We start from the raw sequence: 19,896 nt of genomic DNA, 5'->3' as shown, positions 1-19,896 counted from the left end.
GAGCCACACTTCCAGTTTCTTTCAGAAAAGATTTTTAAGTTACTTGAAAATTTTGTGCAAGTAGTTAACAATAAAAATTTGTAAATTTACCTCTGCCAGGTATGTCACAAGGCTGAATGTGGTGTCTGAGAAAGAGTCATGCAGGTATCTGCACACGACATTGATCCAGTTAGAACAGTCTCTGGAGTACGTGTGCGTACTGTACAAACTCATCATGTGAGCCAGATTCACAAGTGTGGGACATTTTTCTTCTGCACAAACCTAGAGAACAGACGCAATTAGTTCACTTGTCAAAAAAAAAATCAAGATACATGTTTAAGCCTGGTTTTATGCCAATGCATTTTTTAATGATACAATTGTGTATTCTAAAATTGCAGTGCAATTCAATTAGTAGAAATATCAAACGGAATAGCAAAAATGACAACATTCTTAAGAGAACAACAGATGGAAATAGGATTATTGCATGAAACTCTTCTAAGAAGTATGGCCTTTTCTAGTCTGACATTACAAAAATTCAGGTAAAAATCCACCACCCTATGGTCCTGTAAACTTTATTCATGATTACTTTGTCACTGTTTGGCCCAGTTCTACATTTCGGTATACAAGACTCAACATGAGCTTTCTAAGCTGGTGTGGAGTAGTAGTGTTAGGGAGAAAATGTCAGTCTTCAGTCTCCAGGGTATCTCAAAGCAGCCTCAACATGTGAGACGTATTCAAGCACTTCATCGGTGCCATGTCATCTCCACTAGATTACAACCTGCATTCTAGACCCAAAAAACTCCTCATCAGGTAATCATCTAAACTTGGAGAGCTATGGCCAGCCTTTTGGGGGCCAGTCCATAACCAAAAGGAATTCTCAAAGTTTACTTGCTTCTGTATTATGGAATCTGAATTAAAAAATGTTTGGGGAATCCTATTGACTGGGTGAATATGTTTCTTACCCTCCTCTAGAGGATCCCTGAATCATCTAGAACTGCAAAAGGGCCCTGCTACTCTTATATACCTATTTATCATGAAAGATTAGACTCAGTATGTCTGCCTTTTATTTTCCTTTATTTATTGATTTTATTAATGTTTAGCATATACTTGTTTTGTATATAGTTCAACAACTGCCTAAAGCATTTAGTAATGAAACTGAGTATTATCTTTAAAACACACACACACACACACACACACACACACACACCTTTCTCATGAATTATAAATTACTTAGATAATTCAGAAGCCATTTAACAGAGTTGGTGAATATCAAATTATCACTGATATCATCACTGGATAGGTGTAAGATATAAAAGTATATAGTATATATAGTATATAGTACCTGAAAGTTATTCTACAGAATTACTAAAAGCAACTGATTTTTTAACTTATGAAGCACACAAGAGAAAAACTATTATTTCCATTCAACATATAATTTTCTGTGTATTTTTTAAAATCCCATAATCTTACTGTTTCACAGTATCTTGTTCAAATATCTTAAAAACATAACAAAATTTCTTGAGGGATGAACACTCATTAAATTTTCCTTTTTATGTTTTTTTGTTCTTTTTTGTTGTTGTTTCTTGAGATGGCTCACTATGGAAATCAGGCTAGATTACATTCTTTTGCCCTTAGCTTCTCTTTCAAGTACTGTATTGTGGGTGTGCCATTGTGCCAAAGAATGGCTTTCTTTTTTTTTTCTTTTTCTCTTTTTTTCTTTCTTTTCTTTCTCTTTCAGCCTCCTGAGTAGCTAGGATTACAGACGTGAGCCACTGGTGTCTGGCAGAATGACTTCTCTCTAAGAAATTATTATTATTTTTGTCGGCCACGGGACACCTGGGCATTGTTCCTCAGCTCTTCAGCTCAAGGCCCTACCCACCCCCCTAGAGCCACAGCACCACTTCCCGTTTTCTGGTGATTAATTGGAGATATGAATCTCAAGGGCTTTATAGTGCCCGGGCTAGCTTTGAACTGGGATTCTCAGATCTCAGCTTCCTGAGAAGCTAGGATTACAGGTGTGATCCACTGTGCCTGGCTAAGAAATTATTTTTACAAGACAGATTTTCTTGGAAAATATGCTGTGACATTTTATAAGAAATGTCCTAAGATTCAATTTTGAGATGTTTAAATCTCTAGGTTAACAAATGTTTCAGACTGTTTCATAACAAATTTTCTCAGCATACTATTTTTGCCATAATGAGAGAACCATATTAGTCCTAAGTGCTGTCTCATTTTGAAATTCAGGGCTCTCCATGGGCACACACAGCAGAACTGGTGCTATTTACATAATGAGGAAGCACATAATGGCAGAAAATTACTCTCAACAGTTCTAAGTGGGAGAATAAATTAAGGAATGCATTTAATTCACACCCTGCAGGTTGTTGAAAGCATAAAGGGAACTTTTGTATGCAGCTCAACAGGAAGAAAGCAACCTTCAAAACAATTTATCACAGAAAGCACCATTTGAGTTCTTAAAGAAAAACAGCTACCTGGCAGTTTCCCCTGGCCTCCACTTAATACTCAGGGCTGACATGCTCACCAGACCAGACTCCTCAGGGAGGCGAGCTCCTCGGCCCACTCCACAGGCTGCTTTGGGGCCTCTACCTCCTCTACCACAGTGCTTGTGTCATTCATTCTCTTAAAATCCCACATTGAACCAATAGGCACATTTGTTCTTGCATTTTCTAACCCATCTTTTAGGAAAAAAAAAAATCCTTATTTTCTAATGACATGTCATTAGAGGATGAAAAAAGTTATTTTAATATTTGTCATTTTCACATCTTATTAGTGCAAACAAGAACATGTAGAGTTGGTTTTCTTTAGGTAATTATTTTGTGTGTGTGTGACTGTCCCCTAATACTGGGACTGGAATTCAGACTCTGAGTTCTTACTTTTTTTTGTTTACTCTACCATTTGAGCCACACTTCAAGTCTTGGGCTTTTTAGTGGTTAATTGGAGCCAAGAGTTTCTTAGATTTGTCCACCTGGGCTGACTTCAAACGTCAATTCTGAGAACCTTGGACTCCTAAGCAGCCAGGATTACAGGTGTGCGTCACTGACTCCTGGCTCAAATAACCCATTTCAAAAGATAGGATTTAAAAGATAAAAAAAAGAATCAGGGGCCAGAAACACAGCCTAGGGGTAGAGTGCTCACCCTGGGTTCAATTCCTTGGTACCACATACTCAGAAAAACTGGAATTGGTGTTGTGGCTCAAGTGGCAGAGTACTAACTTGGAGCAAAGCGTCCAAGGACAGTGACCAAGCCCTGAGTTCAAATCTTAAGACTGACAAAAAAAATCATAGTTTTATTTGATTCATTTAAAATAAAATCAAGAATAAGGCACATTTTGGGCTGATTTCCTCCCAGTACTGTTTTTATTTAAGAAATGAAGTATGTGTCTATTAACTAAACAATAGCTTTATAAAAGCTATTTTTAAAAATGGTAGTATAATGGCAATATAGGATCCTTTCCTCATCAAACTCAGTATACATAGCAGAACTGGGTCATAAGAAGGGGTGTTTTTCTTGACTTTGTATGTTTCCTTTGTTCATTTTCTGAACTGTTAACTGATTCTCAGGTTTTAAGAAAATTGCTTCTATAAAAAGCTGTTTCTGAAAATTTTCTTTCCTTGTTCTCTTTGGCTGAGAATTTAGTTTTTTTTTTCCTCCTCAAAAGGCTTTTAGCCTTTAGCCTTCATTCTGAGAGTCACTCAAAGTTCACCTCATTTATTCCTGTCCACAGACTACTAAATCTTTCTTTAACTCATCCTTATGCTGTCTATATTTTCAGCTGGAAAAGCTGAGTGGCCAAAATTTGTAGAAGTGATTTAGGAGTTCCTTTTGTTTTTAAGTTTTGTTTCTTCCCTCCCTGCAACTTGTATTTGTTTTGCTTCCCAAGTGCTAGGATTATAGATCAGGAACTATGACATCGTGTGTGTGTGTGTGTGTGTGTGTGTGTGTGTGTGTGTGTGTGTGTGTGTGTGTGTGTGTGTGTGTTGAGGCGGGGAGGGATGGGACTTAATTGTTAAGATAGGAAATCAGGATGGGAGCATGGCTTGGTGGTAGAGTGCAAGCCTCCAGGTTCCATTCCTTGGTACCACATACATAGAAAAAGCTGGAAGTGATGCTGTGGCTCAAGTGGTAGAGTGCTATCCTTGAACAATGCCCAAGGACAGTGCTCAGGCTGAGTCCAAGCCCCAGGACTCGCAAAAAAAAAAAAAAAAAAAAAAAAAAAAGATAGGAAATCATTTAAAAAAAGAGAAAACATCAAAATCATATTTTACAACTAAGATGTACTTTAAAACTCACTAAGTGATTTACAAATAGCCACACTATGGTTTGCAGAACTATACAGTGGGAGGAAAAGTGCTGAGTAAGGAGGAAAAAAAGGAAAGAAAGTAGAGAAGAGGAAGAGGGAATAAAATGTTGAGAGCAAAAAAGACAGAGGGAGAACTTTCAGTATCTCAAATACACTGCCTGCCCTGCTCCTCTTCATGGCCTTTCACACACAAACCCTTCAGCCCTGGATCCCACACTTGGCCTTTCATCTGGAGACCTTACTGGGCTGATCCTGTTCTGTCCTGGATACCAGCTGAGGTGGGACTTCCTCTGGAAGACCTCTACTGTATGTGCTGCTGGGGAGCTCTTCACTATCACTGAGGAAACACCAGGCTTTAGGTGATTGTCTACTTCCCTGACTACATTTCCCACTACTTTGCTTACTATTCAATTATTTCCAGCTTTAACACAGTGCTGGAACAATATTTGGTAGAGAAACTGACAGAGAGAGAGAGAGAGAGGAGAAAGAAAGAAAAGGAGCAGAAAATGACTCAGACTCAAGAGGAGGGTTACACTAATTAATAACTTTATTCTCCTGCTATTTACATTACTATGTAACTTCTATATAGACAAACAGAACAAACATTTAAATGTCAAATTCCCATAGGACAGAACAGTAAGATTTCTTAGAAGAAATTGAAGAACAATGTCCTTATAGTATTAGTTGTAGTATAAGATTTGCTTACCTTTGCTATTCGACTAGCTGTTTCTTTGCAAAACTGAGTTGGGCTGTCAAAATGCTGGATTAAATGAGGCAATAAGCAAAGGATGTTAAGAGGAAAGCCTATCAAAAAACAAACAAACAACCAATTTTATTGCATACCATTTAACAAGTTTAAGGTACTTTACTTATTTAACTTTTGGTGGTGTTAGGGGTTTGACTAGGTAGACACTCTATCACTTGAGTTAGAGCCCCAGCCCAAGGTATTTTTCAGATGATTTGCAGTTTACTCTTCCTTCCTTTCCTGGAGTACCTGATCTCTTACATCCTTTAAATAACTTAAGCTATCTAACATATTAAAAAGACCTGGCAGAAAGCAGATTTCAAAACAAATGATGACTTTATACTTCAATTACAGTAAAGTGCAATTATATGAACATTGCTACAATTACATTAACATCACCTGACAACTGGGAAGGATCCACCAATGTGTGTTTGGAGACAGAAATAAGTTTACTGAGGAGGTGTACGGTCATTTCTTGAGTAGACACTGAGGTAAAACCTTTAAGGAAGAGCTGTTGAAGGCCTGGAAAATTATTCCACTTCAGTTTGTTTTGTACATTTTCAATCTTCTCTCGACTCTCTGATTTATCCAAAGGCAAGTGGATAAGCAGTTTGTTGAGAAGCCTGAGAGCCAGGAGGTATTCGTATTCATAGTCTGATTCTAATAAAGATGCTGCTATCCAAAAGATGGTGGCCATCAAGTTGGTAGGCTCAGTAGTGGAGTGCACATCATACGTGCCTTTCTCCCGCAGAGAGGAAAGGCTTCTAGTCCTAGCTAAGCTACTGCTATGGTTTATCCGTCCATCCATTATATCCAGTGTGTTACTGCGCCGCCGGTCACCTCTTCGGTCACCAAATAGACTTAATCTCAGAGAGTTACTTCTTGTATTACTGTTGTATCCCAGATAACTGCTATCATTAATGGGACTTGTGCTTAGATTGAGTTGTCCAGTGCTTTTCCTGTTAGCTGCATACTTGTTTCCCATTATAGGATCACGGTATGAGGTTCTTTGGGAAGGGAAAAAAAGAAACAATGAATGTATGTCTCCCTAAGTCACTTCTTTGCATATTAACTTTATGCCCTTTAAAACTGAAAGACAGTAACTATTACCAGAACAATTCTGTCTCAGCTGACTGACTTTCTTTCCTTCATTTCCAGTTTTGACTCCAGAGGAAATGTACAACAAAGAGTACCATTTGTACGGTGGACATTGCTTTTTGAGGCAGGATGAGGTTTGAATTGCTGAGAAAATTCTGCTATAGTAATCAGTATCAGATCTGGGATTTAGGAATGAAGCATGTCCAAAATAGACCTTATGTGCTTACCATCTTCAAGCCGAAAAGTCTTGCTGTGCCTTTCTTTCTTTCTTTCTCTCTCATCCTCTCATCCTCCCATCCTCCCTCCCCCCTCCCTCCCTCCTTCCCTCCCTCCCTCCTTCCCTTCCCTTCCTTTCCCTTCCCTTCCTTCCTTCCCTTCCCTTCCCTTCCCCTTCCTCCCTTCCTTCCTTCCTTCCTTCCTTCCTTTCCTTCCTTCCTTCCTTCCTTCCTTCCTTCCTTCCTTCCTTCCTTCCTTCCTTCCTTCCTTCCTTCCTTCTTTCCTTCCTTCCGCTGGGGCTTAAACTCAGGGCCTGGGCACTGTCCTTGAGCTTTCTCAAAGCTAGCGCTCTACCACTTGAGCCACAGCACCACTTCCAGCTCTGTCTACATATGTGGTATCAAGGAATCTAACTCAGGGCTTCATGTATGCTAGGCAAGCACTCTACCGCTAGGCCACACTCCTGGCCCCGTGCCTGTTTCTTTACATGGCACATTCTCTCCAAGAAAACCTAACTCGAAGATGTAATTTTGATTACTCCTTCTTCTTCATATCCAACCATCACTGAGTAAAATGATATTCACTGAACGCCTTCTAAATGTACCAGCAGCATGTACGCAAAAAGCAGGAAAATGAAGTCAAGACTATTAAAGGTGACAGACAACACAAATGTACACATTTATAGTTAATTACTGTGATTCAACTATAAAGAACTGGTTAGCTCCAAGGTCATACTTGAGCTGAACCATTAAAAGCAGACTGTGTGCTCAGGGAGTGGCAGCAGTGAATCTTGTGAAGGGGCCCAAGAGCAGAGTAGTAATGACACAGACACTGGAAGCGCCCCAAGACACCCCAGAAGCCCTCTCCATCTCAAGCCTGTGTTCCACTCTACTCAGCTACTCCTGTGGGCAACTCTTACTGCAGATGATGGAGTAACACAATGTCATGACTCTGTGTATTTTGACACTGGTATCCCATATTCCATAGATTGCTTTGTTGAAGCTCTTACTGAGAAAGGGCAGAAAGAAGATCATAATGTTTCATGGTTTCAGCCAAAGTATCAATTGCAGATTCCAAGGTAAGAAGGAGCTCAATTACAAATCCCTGAGGAAAGAAAGGTTAGGTTTTAATTAATTATGCTTGAAAAAAAATTGCAATGGATTTCCTGATGAGATTTAAAAAGACAACAAACTTGACATTAATATCACAAAATAATTAAACTCCTGAGTAACATAATTTTGCCGACTGATGAAAACTCATCAAACTAATGGTATAAATTGCTTAAAATGGCACTCTAAGCTACCCCAAATTTCTCAGGTGACAATTCTAAGAATCTTCTTTGTTCTTTCATTAAAAATTGTAAGTCTTAAAAAATATCACTTTAGAAATATGCTCTAGGAGGTACTGGTGGCTCAAGCCTATAATCCTAGGTAGTCAGGTGGCTAAGATCTGCCACCTGCAGTTTGAAGCCAGTCTTAGGCATGAAAACCAGTGAGACTCTCATCTCCAATTAATCACCAAAAAGCTGGAAGTGCTGTTGTGTCTCAAGTACTAGAGTACCAGCCTTGAGTGAGAAAGCTCATGGACAGAGCCTAGGCCCTGACCTCAAGCCCAAGTAATGGCTCCCCTCCCCACTCCTAAAAAAAACCTCTAAACATGACTGCCTTTTGTTATGCCCACAGCTTTCCTGTGGTAGATCCTAACTTACCACCATCTCACCCTGCATTCTTACAACAACCTCTTGTCCTGCTTACATTCATTCTTATCCTTCCGATGGAGGTTTATCAAATTCAGCACCTCAGTTTATAGGCACAATGCATCTTGATCAGTGTCAGCCCTTTTCATAATTCTCCTCCTCTCCCAACCTCCCCTCAATTTTCCTAGTTCGATTTTCACATCAAGCTTAAGTTACATACTGCAATATTTCACTTAATAGTCTTTAAAACCAAAATATGACTTTTCTATTATTTAAATTGAACATTTTTTATCATTCTGGAATGGTATTCAGGTGTGCAGTGTGTCTGTAAAGCTTTCTCTGTGGGGTTTAAGACTGGGTATGATCCAAACTTGGTTATTAAATATATATTTTAGATTATTTAACAGTAAGTATAAAACTTTAACTTGGCTTAATTATCTGCCTGCTTGGAAACTTGGAATGAGCAATTCTACATGACCATTATCTAGCTCTAACTACACGACTCTATTTAGCAGCAAGTGCCTGACCACCAGAAACTGTCCAATAACGGACAAGAAAATGTAAGGACCCACCTGGGCGTCTTCTCCTGGGTCCCCTACAGTTTCCACAAGCCTGGAGAGAACATCAGAAAGCATAGCTGCAGACAGTGGCTGCTTCAGGGCCCTGAAAATCTGAAAGGATCTCCCAGCATAGTGTCGAGAGGAACAAGAAAGCGCCGTCTGCAGAGCAACTTCACCAAGATGATGTTCCAAATGAATGCCTTCTGCAAAGGCAACAGGCAGTGGCTCACGATCACATTAAAACCAGAATCCCGTATGCTCTCTGGCCCACCAGTCAACACTTTGACTTGTGCAGGTCTATGCTTGGTCTTTGATTAAACTCCATTTGCATGTTAGATGGAGCTTCATCCTAGTCCCCAGGGAAGAAATCCTTGGGACCTGCATTTTTCAACCACAGCACCACTAACATGTAGCCCAGGTAATTCTTGATGCTTTGAAGGGCTGTTCCTAACACTATGATGTGACCCACATCTCTGACCTCTCTCCATCAACCCCATGGACCTACTCAGGAACTGAAACAAGAGTGTCTCTCTAGTCACTGTAAATGTCCCAGAAGCAAGACCAGCTCTGCAATGTTCTACATGACCAATGCTCTGCAAACACACGTCTTTATTCATTGTTTAGCTCTGTTAAATACTAAAGAGCCTTAAATTATATAAGTTTCATACATTTAGTGACTTAATAAATTTTTTTTCTAAAAGGCTTTGATTCAGACATGAACTACAATTCAGCTAAGTTTTACCAAAATTTCAACTGTACCTTAAAGTATCTCATTAAAACAATTTTTTTCTAAAATAGTTACTTGAGAGATACCTGAGCTTGACTGCTTAAAAACAGAAACCACATGTTTCAAAAATGTAGTTAACTGTTCAGCACTCTTTATGTTAGGGTTCTTGGCAGAAACATCCTCATGGTTCCAAAGAGGCCCTCTTTTCCTAAAACAGAGGACAGATGAATTTATAACTTACATCCAGTTTTACATCCAGTTACTCCCCCTAAACTGTGCTTGAACAAGTAGAAAGGATATTAATTGAATAACAACAGTAGGTTATGGTCTACTTTTATTATTCATGTACATGGATATGGAATAGTTTGGAGAAATATGTAATTACAAAGTCTACTTTCATTTACACCAAATTTTCTAAAAAAGTGAAAGGAAAAGATGATTGGTTACTATCTATACATCACAAACAAAACACAATGCAAAGGCAACAAGTTACTCAATAAAAGTACCATTTAAAACTGCCATTGTAATCTCAGGCCACCATTTTGGTTAAGCTTATATTCAAAGTGCGTTCAATGTCCTGTACGTGGGCATGACATTCTCTGCTAAGCCACCCTATTCACTGCTATGAGGCAGCTTTTCTCCACACATGAATTCACCATCTCCCCCTCCTCATTTAGTTCAGTGTTACTGTGGGTGTGCATGTCCACAGCGGAGGACTCATACATGCAAGGCAAGGGCTCTACCATTACACTACATGCCATGTACATGACAGACCACTAGTTCAACGATTTTTAATATCATTTATAACCATAGGCCTTGATTTCATGGCTTTCCAGCTTGAATTTTTAAAAGATTTTTAATAAGTTTGTCTAAAAAGCCTCTTTTTCTCAGCATACCAGCCAGAATGGATCACTTCTCTTTCCAACCACCTTTTGTTTCCCTGTGACCCAATGTGTTGGCTTTCTCTGTGTGACCCAGATCCTTTCTTCCCATCTATTTTCTTTTGTATCCAAGTACTTTGCATAGACTGTAATAAGCATTTTCTAACTGACTGATAATGAAGGAAATCAGAGTATTTATATAATCAGGCAATACAGTATGTTCTTTGTGCAATTAGTAAACAAGCATAATTCACTCTTCTCAGGTACAACTACATCCACGTAAATACCACATGATACCAACACCGCGTAAAACCATTTTGTGTGAACATGGCTTAGCTGCTGGATGGTAAGAGCTGCAAGGGTACCTTGACGTAATAAATTCCATGAGGGTTTTGACTTTTCCATCCTGTTCCACTGAGATGTCCACCTCGTTGAGGAGGGTGGTGTGCAGGTGTGAAATGGCAGCGCTGTTGTTTCCTAAGCTGATACTAGACGAGGTAGAACTTGAGCTAAGCCCTGAGTCGGTCATGGGGGAGGGCTGGTAATCAGGTATAAAATCGTTAATGCCTGCTGAAAGAGAAAGCTGTCATGAGTACCCACACAGAAAAGAATAGAAAAGACACTTAAGAGAACTACCCTACCCACAGACACTCACCAGCGTGTGAGATGGGGAGGCATCTGTCAGTGCGAGCCAATGCAAAAGGGCTCTGCTGATGATTCTCAGAAGCACAATCACAGTAAGTAATTTGTTTACAGCCATCCACAATTACCAAGCAGCCCTCTGCTGCCATCTACCAAAAACGGATGGAAGTGCCAGTCTCTTAACATTTTGGCCTATTTTATCAATCTGTATTAAAGAAGTCCCTTTCTTATAAGGTGAACTGATTTTTTAATTCCTTGTGGAAAAGATTCTATGTTTTTATTCATTTTATTAAGAGATTTTAGTACCCGTTTGCAACATTTATAGTAAAGCATTAAATATTATTCAGTTATTAATGAATACTATATTCATTAAGCAGCAAGAAAATACTTTAAAACAACAAACTATGGAATTTTAAATAAAGTGACTTAACATTAAAAAGCAGTTTTATTCCATTTTTCTTTTAATAGCTTTAAATATCTTACTTTAAACATAGTTTTGAAAAGATTTGTTTTAAAATCTTGCCTTTCAAGTTTGCAAAAACTAGTTCCTTACTAACTACCTGCTTTTAAGTAAATGATAAGGTTTTAAGTAACATTCATTAACTCTGTATGTGATATCTAATTTTAAGAAAGGATAATTTTATTTCAATTTCCAAAGATAATGATTTTTTTCAATCGTCTGTTTTTAGCCTGAAGGTATCAACGAGTGGAACTCATTGGGATCCCTCAGGGAGAACCACAGCGGACTCTGATAGTAAAGGACATCAGAAACAAACACTGAGATCATTTTTATATAGAGCTTCATTCATTTGGGCTTCATTACTTCAAAACATGTGAGTTTTTAAATGCCACAAAGATAACCAATTGGATAAAAATTTTCATGTCCAACTTGGTCAAATTTTTTTATTTTGGGAGTGCAAGGAATCCAATATAAATCACCAAATTTTCATAAATAGCACTCACTATACGAAGTACTTCCTTTGTAAGTTTAACAAACACATTCAAAACTTAAAAGTTTCTGTGATATAAGATCCTTAAGTGTAATTCAGAAAAAGCGTGAGAAGCTTTTGGCGCCCCTCGTTTTAGACTAGACGTAGTGGCATCTCAGGAATACAGAATTTAAAAAGGACTCTCTCTACCTTGCAAACTTTTGAGAAAAGTGAAAAAAAAAAAAATCTCAAGATGAAGGCATTTCTAGGCAGTTCGGAAGTTCTCTACTTCCTCTTACTCATGTGCCCAGAAGAAAAAACATCCATATGAAGAAGTGGATCAAACAAAATATTCTCAATTATTCAAGTCTGTCTTGTTGTTTGGAGGCCTGGCCCAGCCCCTAGAATCATTGTTGGAGGAAGATGCTTTACTGTATGGACCCGTGATTAAACAAAAGCCTCCAAAACCAAATGAGGAGGCAAAAGTTCCACAAAAATAGTTTCCTCTCTTCAATACAGAGAGAAGTGGAAAGCCAAATAAGAGTGATTCTTCAATTCCTTTGAAAATTCCTTTGCAAAGAAATGTAATACCAAGTGTAACCCGTGTCCTTCAGCAAACCACGACATCAGAACAGATTTTCTTTTTGGAGAAGTAGAAAAAGCGGATGATTCTGGAACTGGGAGAAGATGGCTTCGCAGAATATACTTTAAGTAATTTTCTTAATTTTGATTATGTTTACCTAAGTTTAAAAAACCTTACTAGCGAGAAACTACTGTTAACTAATTAGCATTAATTAGCACTTCCTGTTTAACAACTTGCTTAATCCTCTTGAAAATATTCTGAAACAAAGGTATGATTATCCTCAGAGGTGACACTAAAGCACAGAGATCAAGTAATTTTACGAAGAACATTTAATTTGTAAGCTACAAAGTATTAGAATTATTTGTTTTCCTTGGGTACAGAAAAAAAAATCAGTCACTTGGTGACAAAATTCTAATTATTTGGTAGGTATTCTGCCCAGAATCTAGTAAAAACTCACTACTTGGGCCAGGAATTTGGCCTAGTGATAGAGTGCTAGCCTAGCATGCAAGAAGATCAGGGTTTGATTCCTCAGTACCACATACATAGAACGAGCTGAAAGTGGTGTACTGTGGCTCAAGTGGCACAGCTCTAACCTTGAGAAAGCCCAAGAACAGTGCTCAAGCCCTGAGTTCAAGTCCCATGACTAGCAAAAATAAATACTCATTACATATATATATATATAAAGAGCAATACAGGCTCAAACTTTTTTTCATCATCTAATTGCTATTGTCATTTTTTTCATATATTTTTTATTGTAATTAATAGAAGGGTTACATTATATTCACCAGATAGAAGGTGCATTACTTCACATACATTGATACCCTTTCTCATGTCTTGGTCCCCATTTCCCTCCCCCCCACCCTCACCCCTCATTTTGTTTCCCCGCCTTCCCTATCCAATTTCTAATAACCAAATACAAATATATCCAATATATCAGATAACAAAGTGAGATACTGTAACAATATGGGATAACCAAGGGACAGCAAAAGAGAGGAGAGATAACACAGTACATTAAGGACAACAATCACTCATTATATGGCTTTTGTTTCTATATCCTAGAGGTCTTTCATTTAGCGTCACATTGTATGGCCTTATGTATCTAGGTTTTGCTCTATTGCAAATCTCTGCTAGGAGAGTCCAAGGTTTCTACTGATTATGACAAATGAGGGAAAACATTGAGGTTATGTTCCTTTGCAGACTCAAACTTTTTAAGGCTAATGCACTTATTAACTGGTAAATAAACAAACAAATGATATTCAAAATAATATGACTATATTAAAGTTTTGTTACCATGTGAAAGAAAGTTTTATTCTAGTATTTCACCAGATTTCATAGTAATATAGATGCAAAGTAAATAAATACCTGTGAAAGTATAATCTAAGTGTGCAATTTGTTTGACTGTTAGCACCCTGGGCTCATTGAACTCCTTGTTCCTGAGTAGGACAGAAGCAACAGTTCGGATGTTACTGTTGGGTCCCATCACTATTAATAAGTGCAGAAGCAGGCGTTTACAATGTTCATACACCTCAGGGTGGCAGTGGTCAAACCCTGAAAAGGACAAAAGAAAATTGTCTTCACTCAGAAGAAATGACCAAACTCAGGTCAAAGAAATGTCCGGGGAATTGGTTCCACTACCTACCATCAATGCCAAAGTTTCACATAAATGGGGGAGTATCAGCAAATAGCACACCTCCTCCTTCATACTCAACCCATGAGATGCTATGTAAGTGGTTGTAACACAATATTGACTAGGAAATAATGAAAAGAAAAAAAAAGCTGCACCTGTTCACTATGGACACAAATCCCACACGTATCCCCGATGTTTCCCCAGAATGTTTATAAACAAGGTTAATCAAATCCATGGACTTGGTGAGTTATATGTTCACTGGATACAGAGTATACTTTACATGTTTAATTTTTTTTATTGGTCTTTCCACTATTATGAAGCTTAGTGTGCCAGGAAGAATCACCATGTTTTGTTTCATTTTTACATTAGTTATGTGGAGGTTTATAATATATTCCAATCTCACCCTCTTAAACTCTGCTTGCCTCCTTCCTCAAATAATTTCATTAGGTTTCACTGTAGTGTTTTCATAGATGCAAACAATTTACTCAGCCCATGTTCATTATCTTTCATTCTCCTTGTTAGTCTCCTCCCTCCCATCAGATCCCAACCTCTTACAAGCCTGTTTCTCTAAGTCCTCCTCATTGTTAGTTAGCTTTCATCAAGGCTTGTTGTGCTGTTTTCATATATAATTGCAATGTATTTCAAAATTATTTACTGTCTTTTTCCTTTCTGTTTTCCCTCCTTTCCTAAACAGTCCCTAAGGAGAAATCACAGTTTTAAATTTATTTCAGGTCTGAAATTCAGTGAGCATGTGGAAATTATCCTCTTGTTATATTACACTAAATATAAATGAAAAAAATCCCCAAAACTTAAAGGGACAGGCTTTATGTGTATGCCTAGCAAGCAGTATAAAATGTCTGAACTGCTAGGTGCCCAGGGCCCACACACATAATCCTTGCTACTTGGGAGGCTAAGATCAAGAGGATTATGATTCTATGGTAGCTCCAGCAGAAAAGTCCAAGACTCCATCCCTGCAGTGGGAAGCTGGATTCATAACACAGAGGAAACAAGATCCTATCTTAAAAATAACTAGCAAAACATAGGGCTGGAGGTTTGCCTTAGTGGTTGAATAACCAGCCGGGAAGCATAAAAAGATGACTATTTTGATTTGCTGCAGGAAGCAAATCCTAAAAGCAACAAAGCTTTACAGTCATGCAGTCACATGTTTATCACACTTGGAGTTTCAAGTATAACAATCACACTGTTCAACAGTGAAAAACACAATCTATTTGCATTTTCCATTCACTCTGCTAGTCTGTGACCCCACAAATAAATTCATTTCTGTTTGAGCTACATAAATTTCCTGGGTATGGTGTACATGTGTTGGTGTGGGGAATTTCAGGGGCACCTGGACAGGAACAAGAATAGGAGTGACTTGGGGAGATCATGGATGAGGGAATTTCAGTGGTGGAGAGTGTTTTTCGCATGTATACAGTCCTGAGTTTGATCCTAGGGATGCAAATTAACATGCTCGTGGTTGGAAATCAGGCTGAAGTCAGATAAGCCAAGCCCCAAAAGCCAAATACCTCATGTTTTCATTCCTATGTGGAATCTAGACCTAAGCCAATAATGATCACGATAGCAGTAATAATAGTAATGGGGCATAAGTGTAAAAGGGAAATTGCTGGATGGAGGAAGGAACCAGAAGGAAAAGGTAGGGGGAAAGGGGCAGTTAAGTGGGGAAGAGGCGCGAAGTACATACACAGGTGAACATGATAGCATGATGAAATCCATCAGGTACTGTTTAGAAAGGTGGAGAGGGAGGCAAGAGAATACTGAAGAGACGGTGAACTTCCAAAGAAATTGGACATATCTATGCCTAGGCAGGAAAGTTCATGAGACACTGTCTTCAAAATAACCAACAAAGAGCAGGGCTGCAAGTACAGCTCAAGTGATAAGAGCAGGAGCTGGGCAAAAAAGCTGAGTACACAGGAAGATAAGGTCAAACCCCAGTACCATCAACAAAAAACAAAAAGAGGAAAAGAAATCAGGCTAACTCCCCCTTAGAATGGCAAAGTGTCATGGTGCAGAACAGAAATGTCTAAGAGCTTTCTTTTAAGTTGTCATACAAACATAATGTGCAGGAACTGAAAATGGAAGATATCTTACCTATAAAAATTGCATGAAGAAGAAGATGGAGATAGCTTCCCCATTCCACCTTCACACTGTGATCAATGATCAGATCAGTCAGAAGGATCACGGCTATGTTACACCTGTGATAAACAGACTGTTATTAACGTTTTACCAGATCTGAGGAAACCTAGAAAAAGGTTTGCGTAAATTATTCAAAGACTCAAGGATTGTATTTCATGGAAAAATACTTCTTAAAGAAAAAAAAGGGATAACAAATGCAGCTGAAGAAACTGTTAAAAGTGATAGCTTCATAATAAAAGATAATGGCTCAGAGGTCCTTGAGTCAAGGGCTACATTTTATCTTTCTACCTTAAAATTCAGCCCATCGCTTGCTACAGAGGTGTTCAATATAGGTGTGGTGCATCGCTAACTTCTAAAAGAACGTAGACCTTGCTCAATTGTGATTTTACTCAGGGGATGTCGATTCAAAATACAAGTGCTGACTACAAGAAAGTCACATTTTTTCAGATGTAGTAACTGGGTCCCAGAAAGGTCAAGTAACTATGCCAGACACCCAGAAAGGCAGCAACAGAAATGAGATCTCATATTATCGATTACATAGTTAAACAACCAAGTTTTTTTAGATTTCATAAAATGGAAAGCGGTCTAATTTTGTCTAACTTGGTGCATGCAGCATCTTGACAAAGAAGATGGCGTCTATTCTGTGTTGTCAGAGAGCAGAAGGAAGCTGAAGTGTGCAGCAGCAGCGTGGCTGTGTGGAGGAGGATTGAGGCTCTAGGTCCACCTGTGAAGAGGTAATCCAGGTGATGACGTTTCAGGCACGTAATCCACCAGCGGTGACCAGCAGCCTCCAGCTGGTGGGAAGGGCAGTGGCTCTCCTTGGTTATGCTCCATCACTTTCAGTCGCCAATTAGAATAAAGTGGCATTGAATCACCTATCAAAATAAAATGATCTCATTTTCTACATCATCTCATTTCTGCCAGTATAAGCAAATGCTAGCAAGACACCAACAACTATTTATAGCATTGGAAAGTGATCAAATGTAATTTCCCACTAGTTCAACTTACATTTTCTAGGAGGACCTGGGTACAAATAGTATCAAATTAGGCAGAGAGAAGAGATAGAGGTAGAAGTACAGGTGGAAGAGGGGATGGATGGGGTGGGGGGAACTAACGTAGGTAGGTAGACAGGTAGATATGTAGATAGATAGATGACAGAACTATCACTTCAGATTCCATCCTTTGTATCAAAACAAAACTGCACCGGTCCCCCTTATGATTGCCCAAATGATGACCAAGCCAGATCACAGCATAGGTGTGCCCTGTAGCAACGACCATCTAAATTTCCTGGACCAACACAAACCAGCTAATACAGAAATCTGTTCTATTACAGTAGGGCTGCAGGGTGCAGTAAAAAAAAAAAATGATGTCAGAAAATGTAAATTCTGTGTGACATAGGTAAGTCACTTAACCTCTCTGGACCTCAGTTCCATCGTGCACAAAATGGAGATTAGGCCAGATCACCGCTAGGGTTCCTTCCTGGTTGGAAAGCTTGTGCTTCTCTTCTACCTTCCTCAATGTTATAATAAAACTCCAGTGCAATACTCCCTTGGATATCCAAGAAAGTACATTATAGAAAGATGAGCATCTGTGCAGAAAGAAGCAAGCCTGTTCAACAAGAACAGGCTCCTTCCAGTGTCTGCTCCATGACGCTTCTTCAAGAGCAATTCTACTTCCTTTGATTCATCTTAAGAAAAGTATTTGTTTGGGTTACATACTCACTACTTAAATTGCTTATTTAAAATTGTTGCTTAAAATGAAGATGTTTCAGATTATATTGGAGCACCACTAGTGGCAGTTATATATACACTTAAAATAATTTCCTGGAAAAAATACAGTTTATGAACTTTAATCCAATTAACAACACATCTCCTCAACAAGATTATATAAAAACATTTGGAATTTTTACTTTTTTCTTCTTCATAAGATCCTCCAGAGCTGCTACTGTACCGAGATTCTAGCCTGTGATGCTGGCGGTTTAAGTGACTGTTCAGTCCGCTGTAGATATCCAGGTGCACATAGCTATAGTAATGAGAAAGGAAGTTAATCACAGTTCATGGTAAACTGGTATCTGTACTTTGTGTTCTACTCTCTATTGTTTAAAGAAACATCATCAGGCACAACGCACTAGCAAAAGTGCATGTTGGTATATATTAATTTCTATCTTGTAATGCAAAAGCTTAGGCTTGTAGGCAATTATCCATACCTAAAGCTTCTCTTAACGTAGGGAGTCTCATGAAACCTATTTTATATAAAACAAGTAAGAGTATTCACTTAGAAAAAGCCTCAAGGGGCTGGGAGTTTGGCCTAGTGCTAGAGTGTTTGCTTAGCATGTGCAAAGACTGGGGTTTGATTCCAGAAGTGGGGCCGTGGCTCAAGTGGTAAAGGGCTAGTCATGAGAAGGCCCAAGGACAGTGCTCAGGACCTGAGTTCAAGTCCTGAAACTGACAAAAAGTAAAAATAAAAGCCTTGAAAGCAAAGCAGTATGAAGGATGACTTATTGTAGATGGGGATGAACCTCAGGGCAGAGGGCTTTGTCAAGCATGAGCAAGACGTGGGTTCAATCTCTAGTAATGAGGGAGTCAGGGAGATGACTTACCACATTATGCCTTTTTACCATTACTAGATATTAAGAAATCTAGCATATCAGCACCCTTAGTTTTTCAAGATTAATGTGAACATTTCTCCAAATGGGAACATTTCTTCCATAGAATGCAACACAAGTCAATACACATTCCAAGGCAGACATTGCCATCAACTGTGAGGATAATCAGGATCTGTCACACGGAAAGGTTAATGAAGAAAACAGAAGGAATTACCTCTCCTCAAGGTTCTCTTTTATGGGCTTATTGTCAGGGTTGCCATCTGTGGGAGCTACCATTGTATTGCTACTAGAAGTAGTTCCTGCCATGGAAAATAAAACAGTCCCAGTTAACTTAGAAGATAGTCAGAGACAAAAGATGGCAGTCAAAACTCCACTGAAATAAAAGCAAACTGATTTTTTTTTTTTTAAAAAAAAGAACGTACTCATAAAAACCAAGAAGAGGGCCGGGAGTTTGGCCTAGTGGTTAAAGTGCTTGCCTAGCATGCATGAAGACCCGGGTTCAATTCCTTGGTACCACATACATAGAAAAAAGCCGGAAGTGGTGCTGAGGCTCAAGTGGTAGAGCTCTAGCCTTGAGAAAGTCCAAGGACAGTGCTCAGGCCCTGAGCTCAAGCCCAGGACTGGCAAAAAAAAAAAAAAAACCAAGAAGAAAAAGAGACATCAGCAGCTCACTGTTGGATGCTTGACAACAAGTAGACAAAGAAGTAATTAAGTATTACAATGGCAGGAAGCCAGGGAAGCTAAGAAGCTTTCATAATGTTGCACCCTCCTCAAGGCTGGGGGGCAGCACAGAGCATCTATAAGAAAGGGGTTGCTACAAATAGAATTCTGTTAGTCTAAAGGGATATTCAGTGGTGAGTGGCTATCTTGCTCAAAGTCTTTATAGTGAGTTCTTCAGAGGAATTCTGAACCAGGGCACACTGTACAGCTAGAGGAGAAATCACACGTGAGGAAATCTGAAATCACCTTTTTTGCCCTGCACCCTTCTGACCATTGGCCTTTCACAGGCCAGAAGACTGTGTGCATGTTTGTGGATGGAAGTTATGTAATCCACAGGTATATATACACACACACATCTTCTACTGAATAGATTAATTAGTAGAGATTCTCCTTCTTAGAAATATAACAAATCCAAG

At 38.9% G+C, this 19,896-nt stretch overlaps 1 protein-coding gene across 1 annotated transcript in view; it reads right to left on the bottom strand.

Moving 5' to 3' along the window:
- The window catches only part of Fryl (FRY like transcription coactivator), a 219,448-nt gene that overhangs the window by 33,727 nt on the left and 165,825 nt on the right, over positions 1–19,896 (bottom strand). Inside the window, exons 38-49 of the mRNA XM_090343158.1 lie at positions 18,975–19,059; positions 18,065–18,177; positions 16,880–17,030; positions 16,111–16,214; positions 13,737–13,922; positions 10,586–10,790; positions 9,426–9,547; positions 8,625–8,815; positions 7,366–7,460; positions 5,442–6,049; positions 5,004–5,101; positions 91–261 (exon numbers count right to left, since the gene is read on the bottom strand). Of these exons, the coding sequence (XP_090199284.1) occupies positions 91–261; positions 5,004–5,101; positions 5,442–6,049; positions 7,366–7,460; positions 8,625–8,815; positions 9,426–9,547; positions 10,586–10,790; positions 13,737–13,922; positions 16,111–16,214; positions 16,880–17,030; positions 18,065–18,177; positions 18,975–19,059 (2,129 nt within the window). The remainder of the gene's footprint in view (positions 1–90; positions 262–5,003; positions 5,102–5,441; positions 6,050–7,365; positions 7,461–8,624; positions 8,816–9,425; positions 9,548–10,585; positions 10,791–13,736; positions 13,923–16,110; positions 16,215–16,879; positions 17,031–18,064; positions 18,178–18,974; positions 19,060–19,896) is intronic.

The sequence above is a fragment of the Megascapheus bottae genome, chromosome 13 (genome assembly GCF_031878675.1).
Source record: "Megascapheus bottae isolate mThoBot1 chromosome 13, mThoBot2.hap1, whole genome shotgun sequence".
NCBI classification, from domain to species: domain Eukaryota; kingdom Metazoa; phylum Chordata; class Mammalia; order Rodentia; family Geomyidae; genus Megascapheus; species Megascapheus bottae.
The sequence above is the reverse complement of the archived record's forward strand: the minus strand, read 5'-3'. Positions and strand labels throughout refer to the sequence as shown.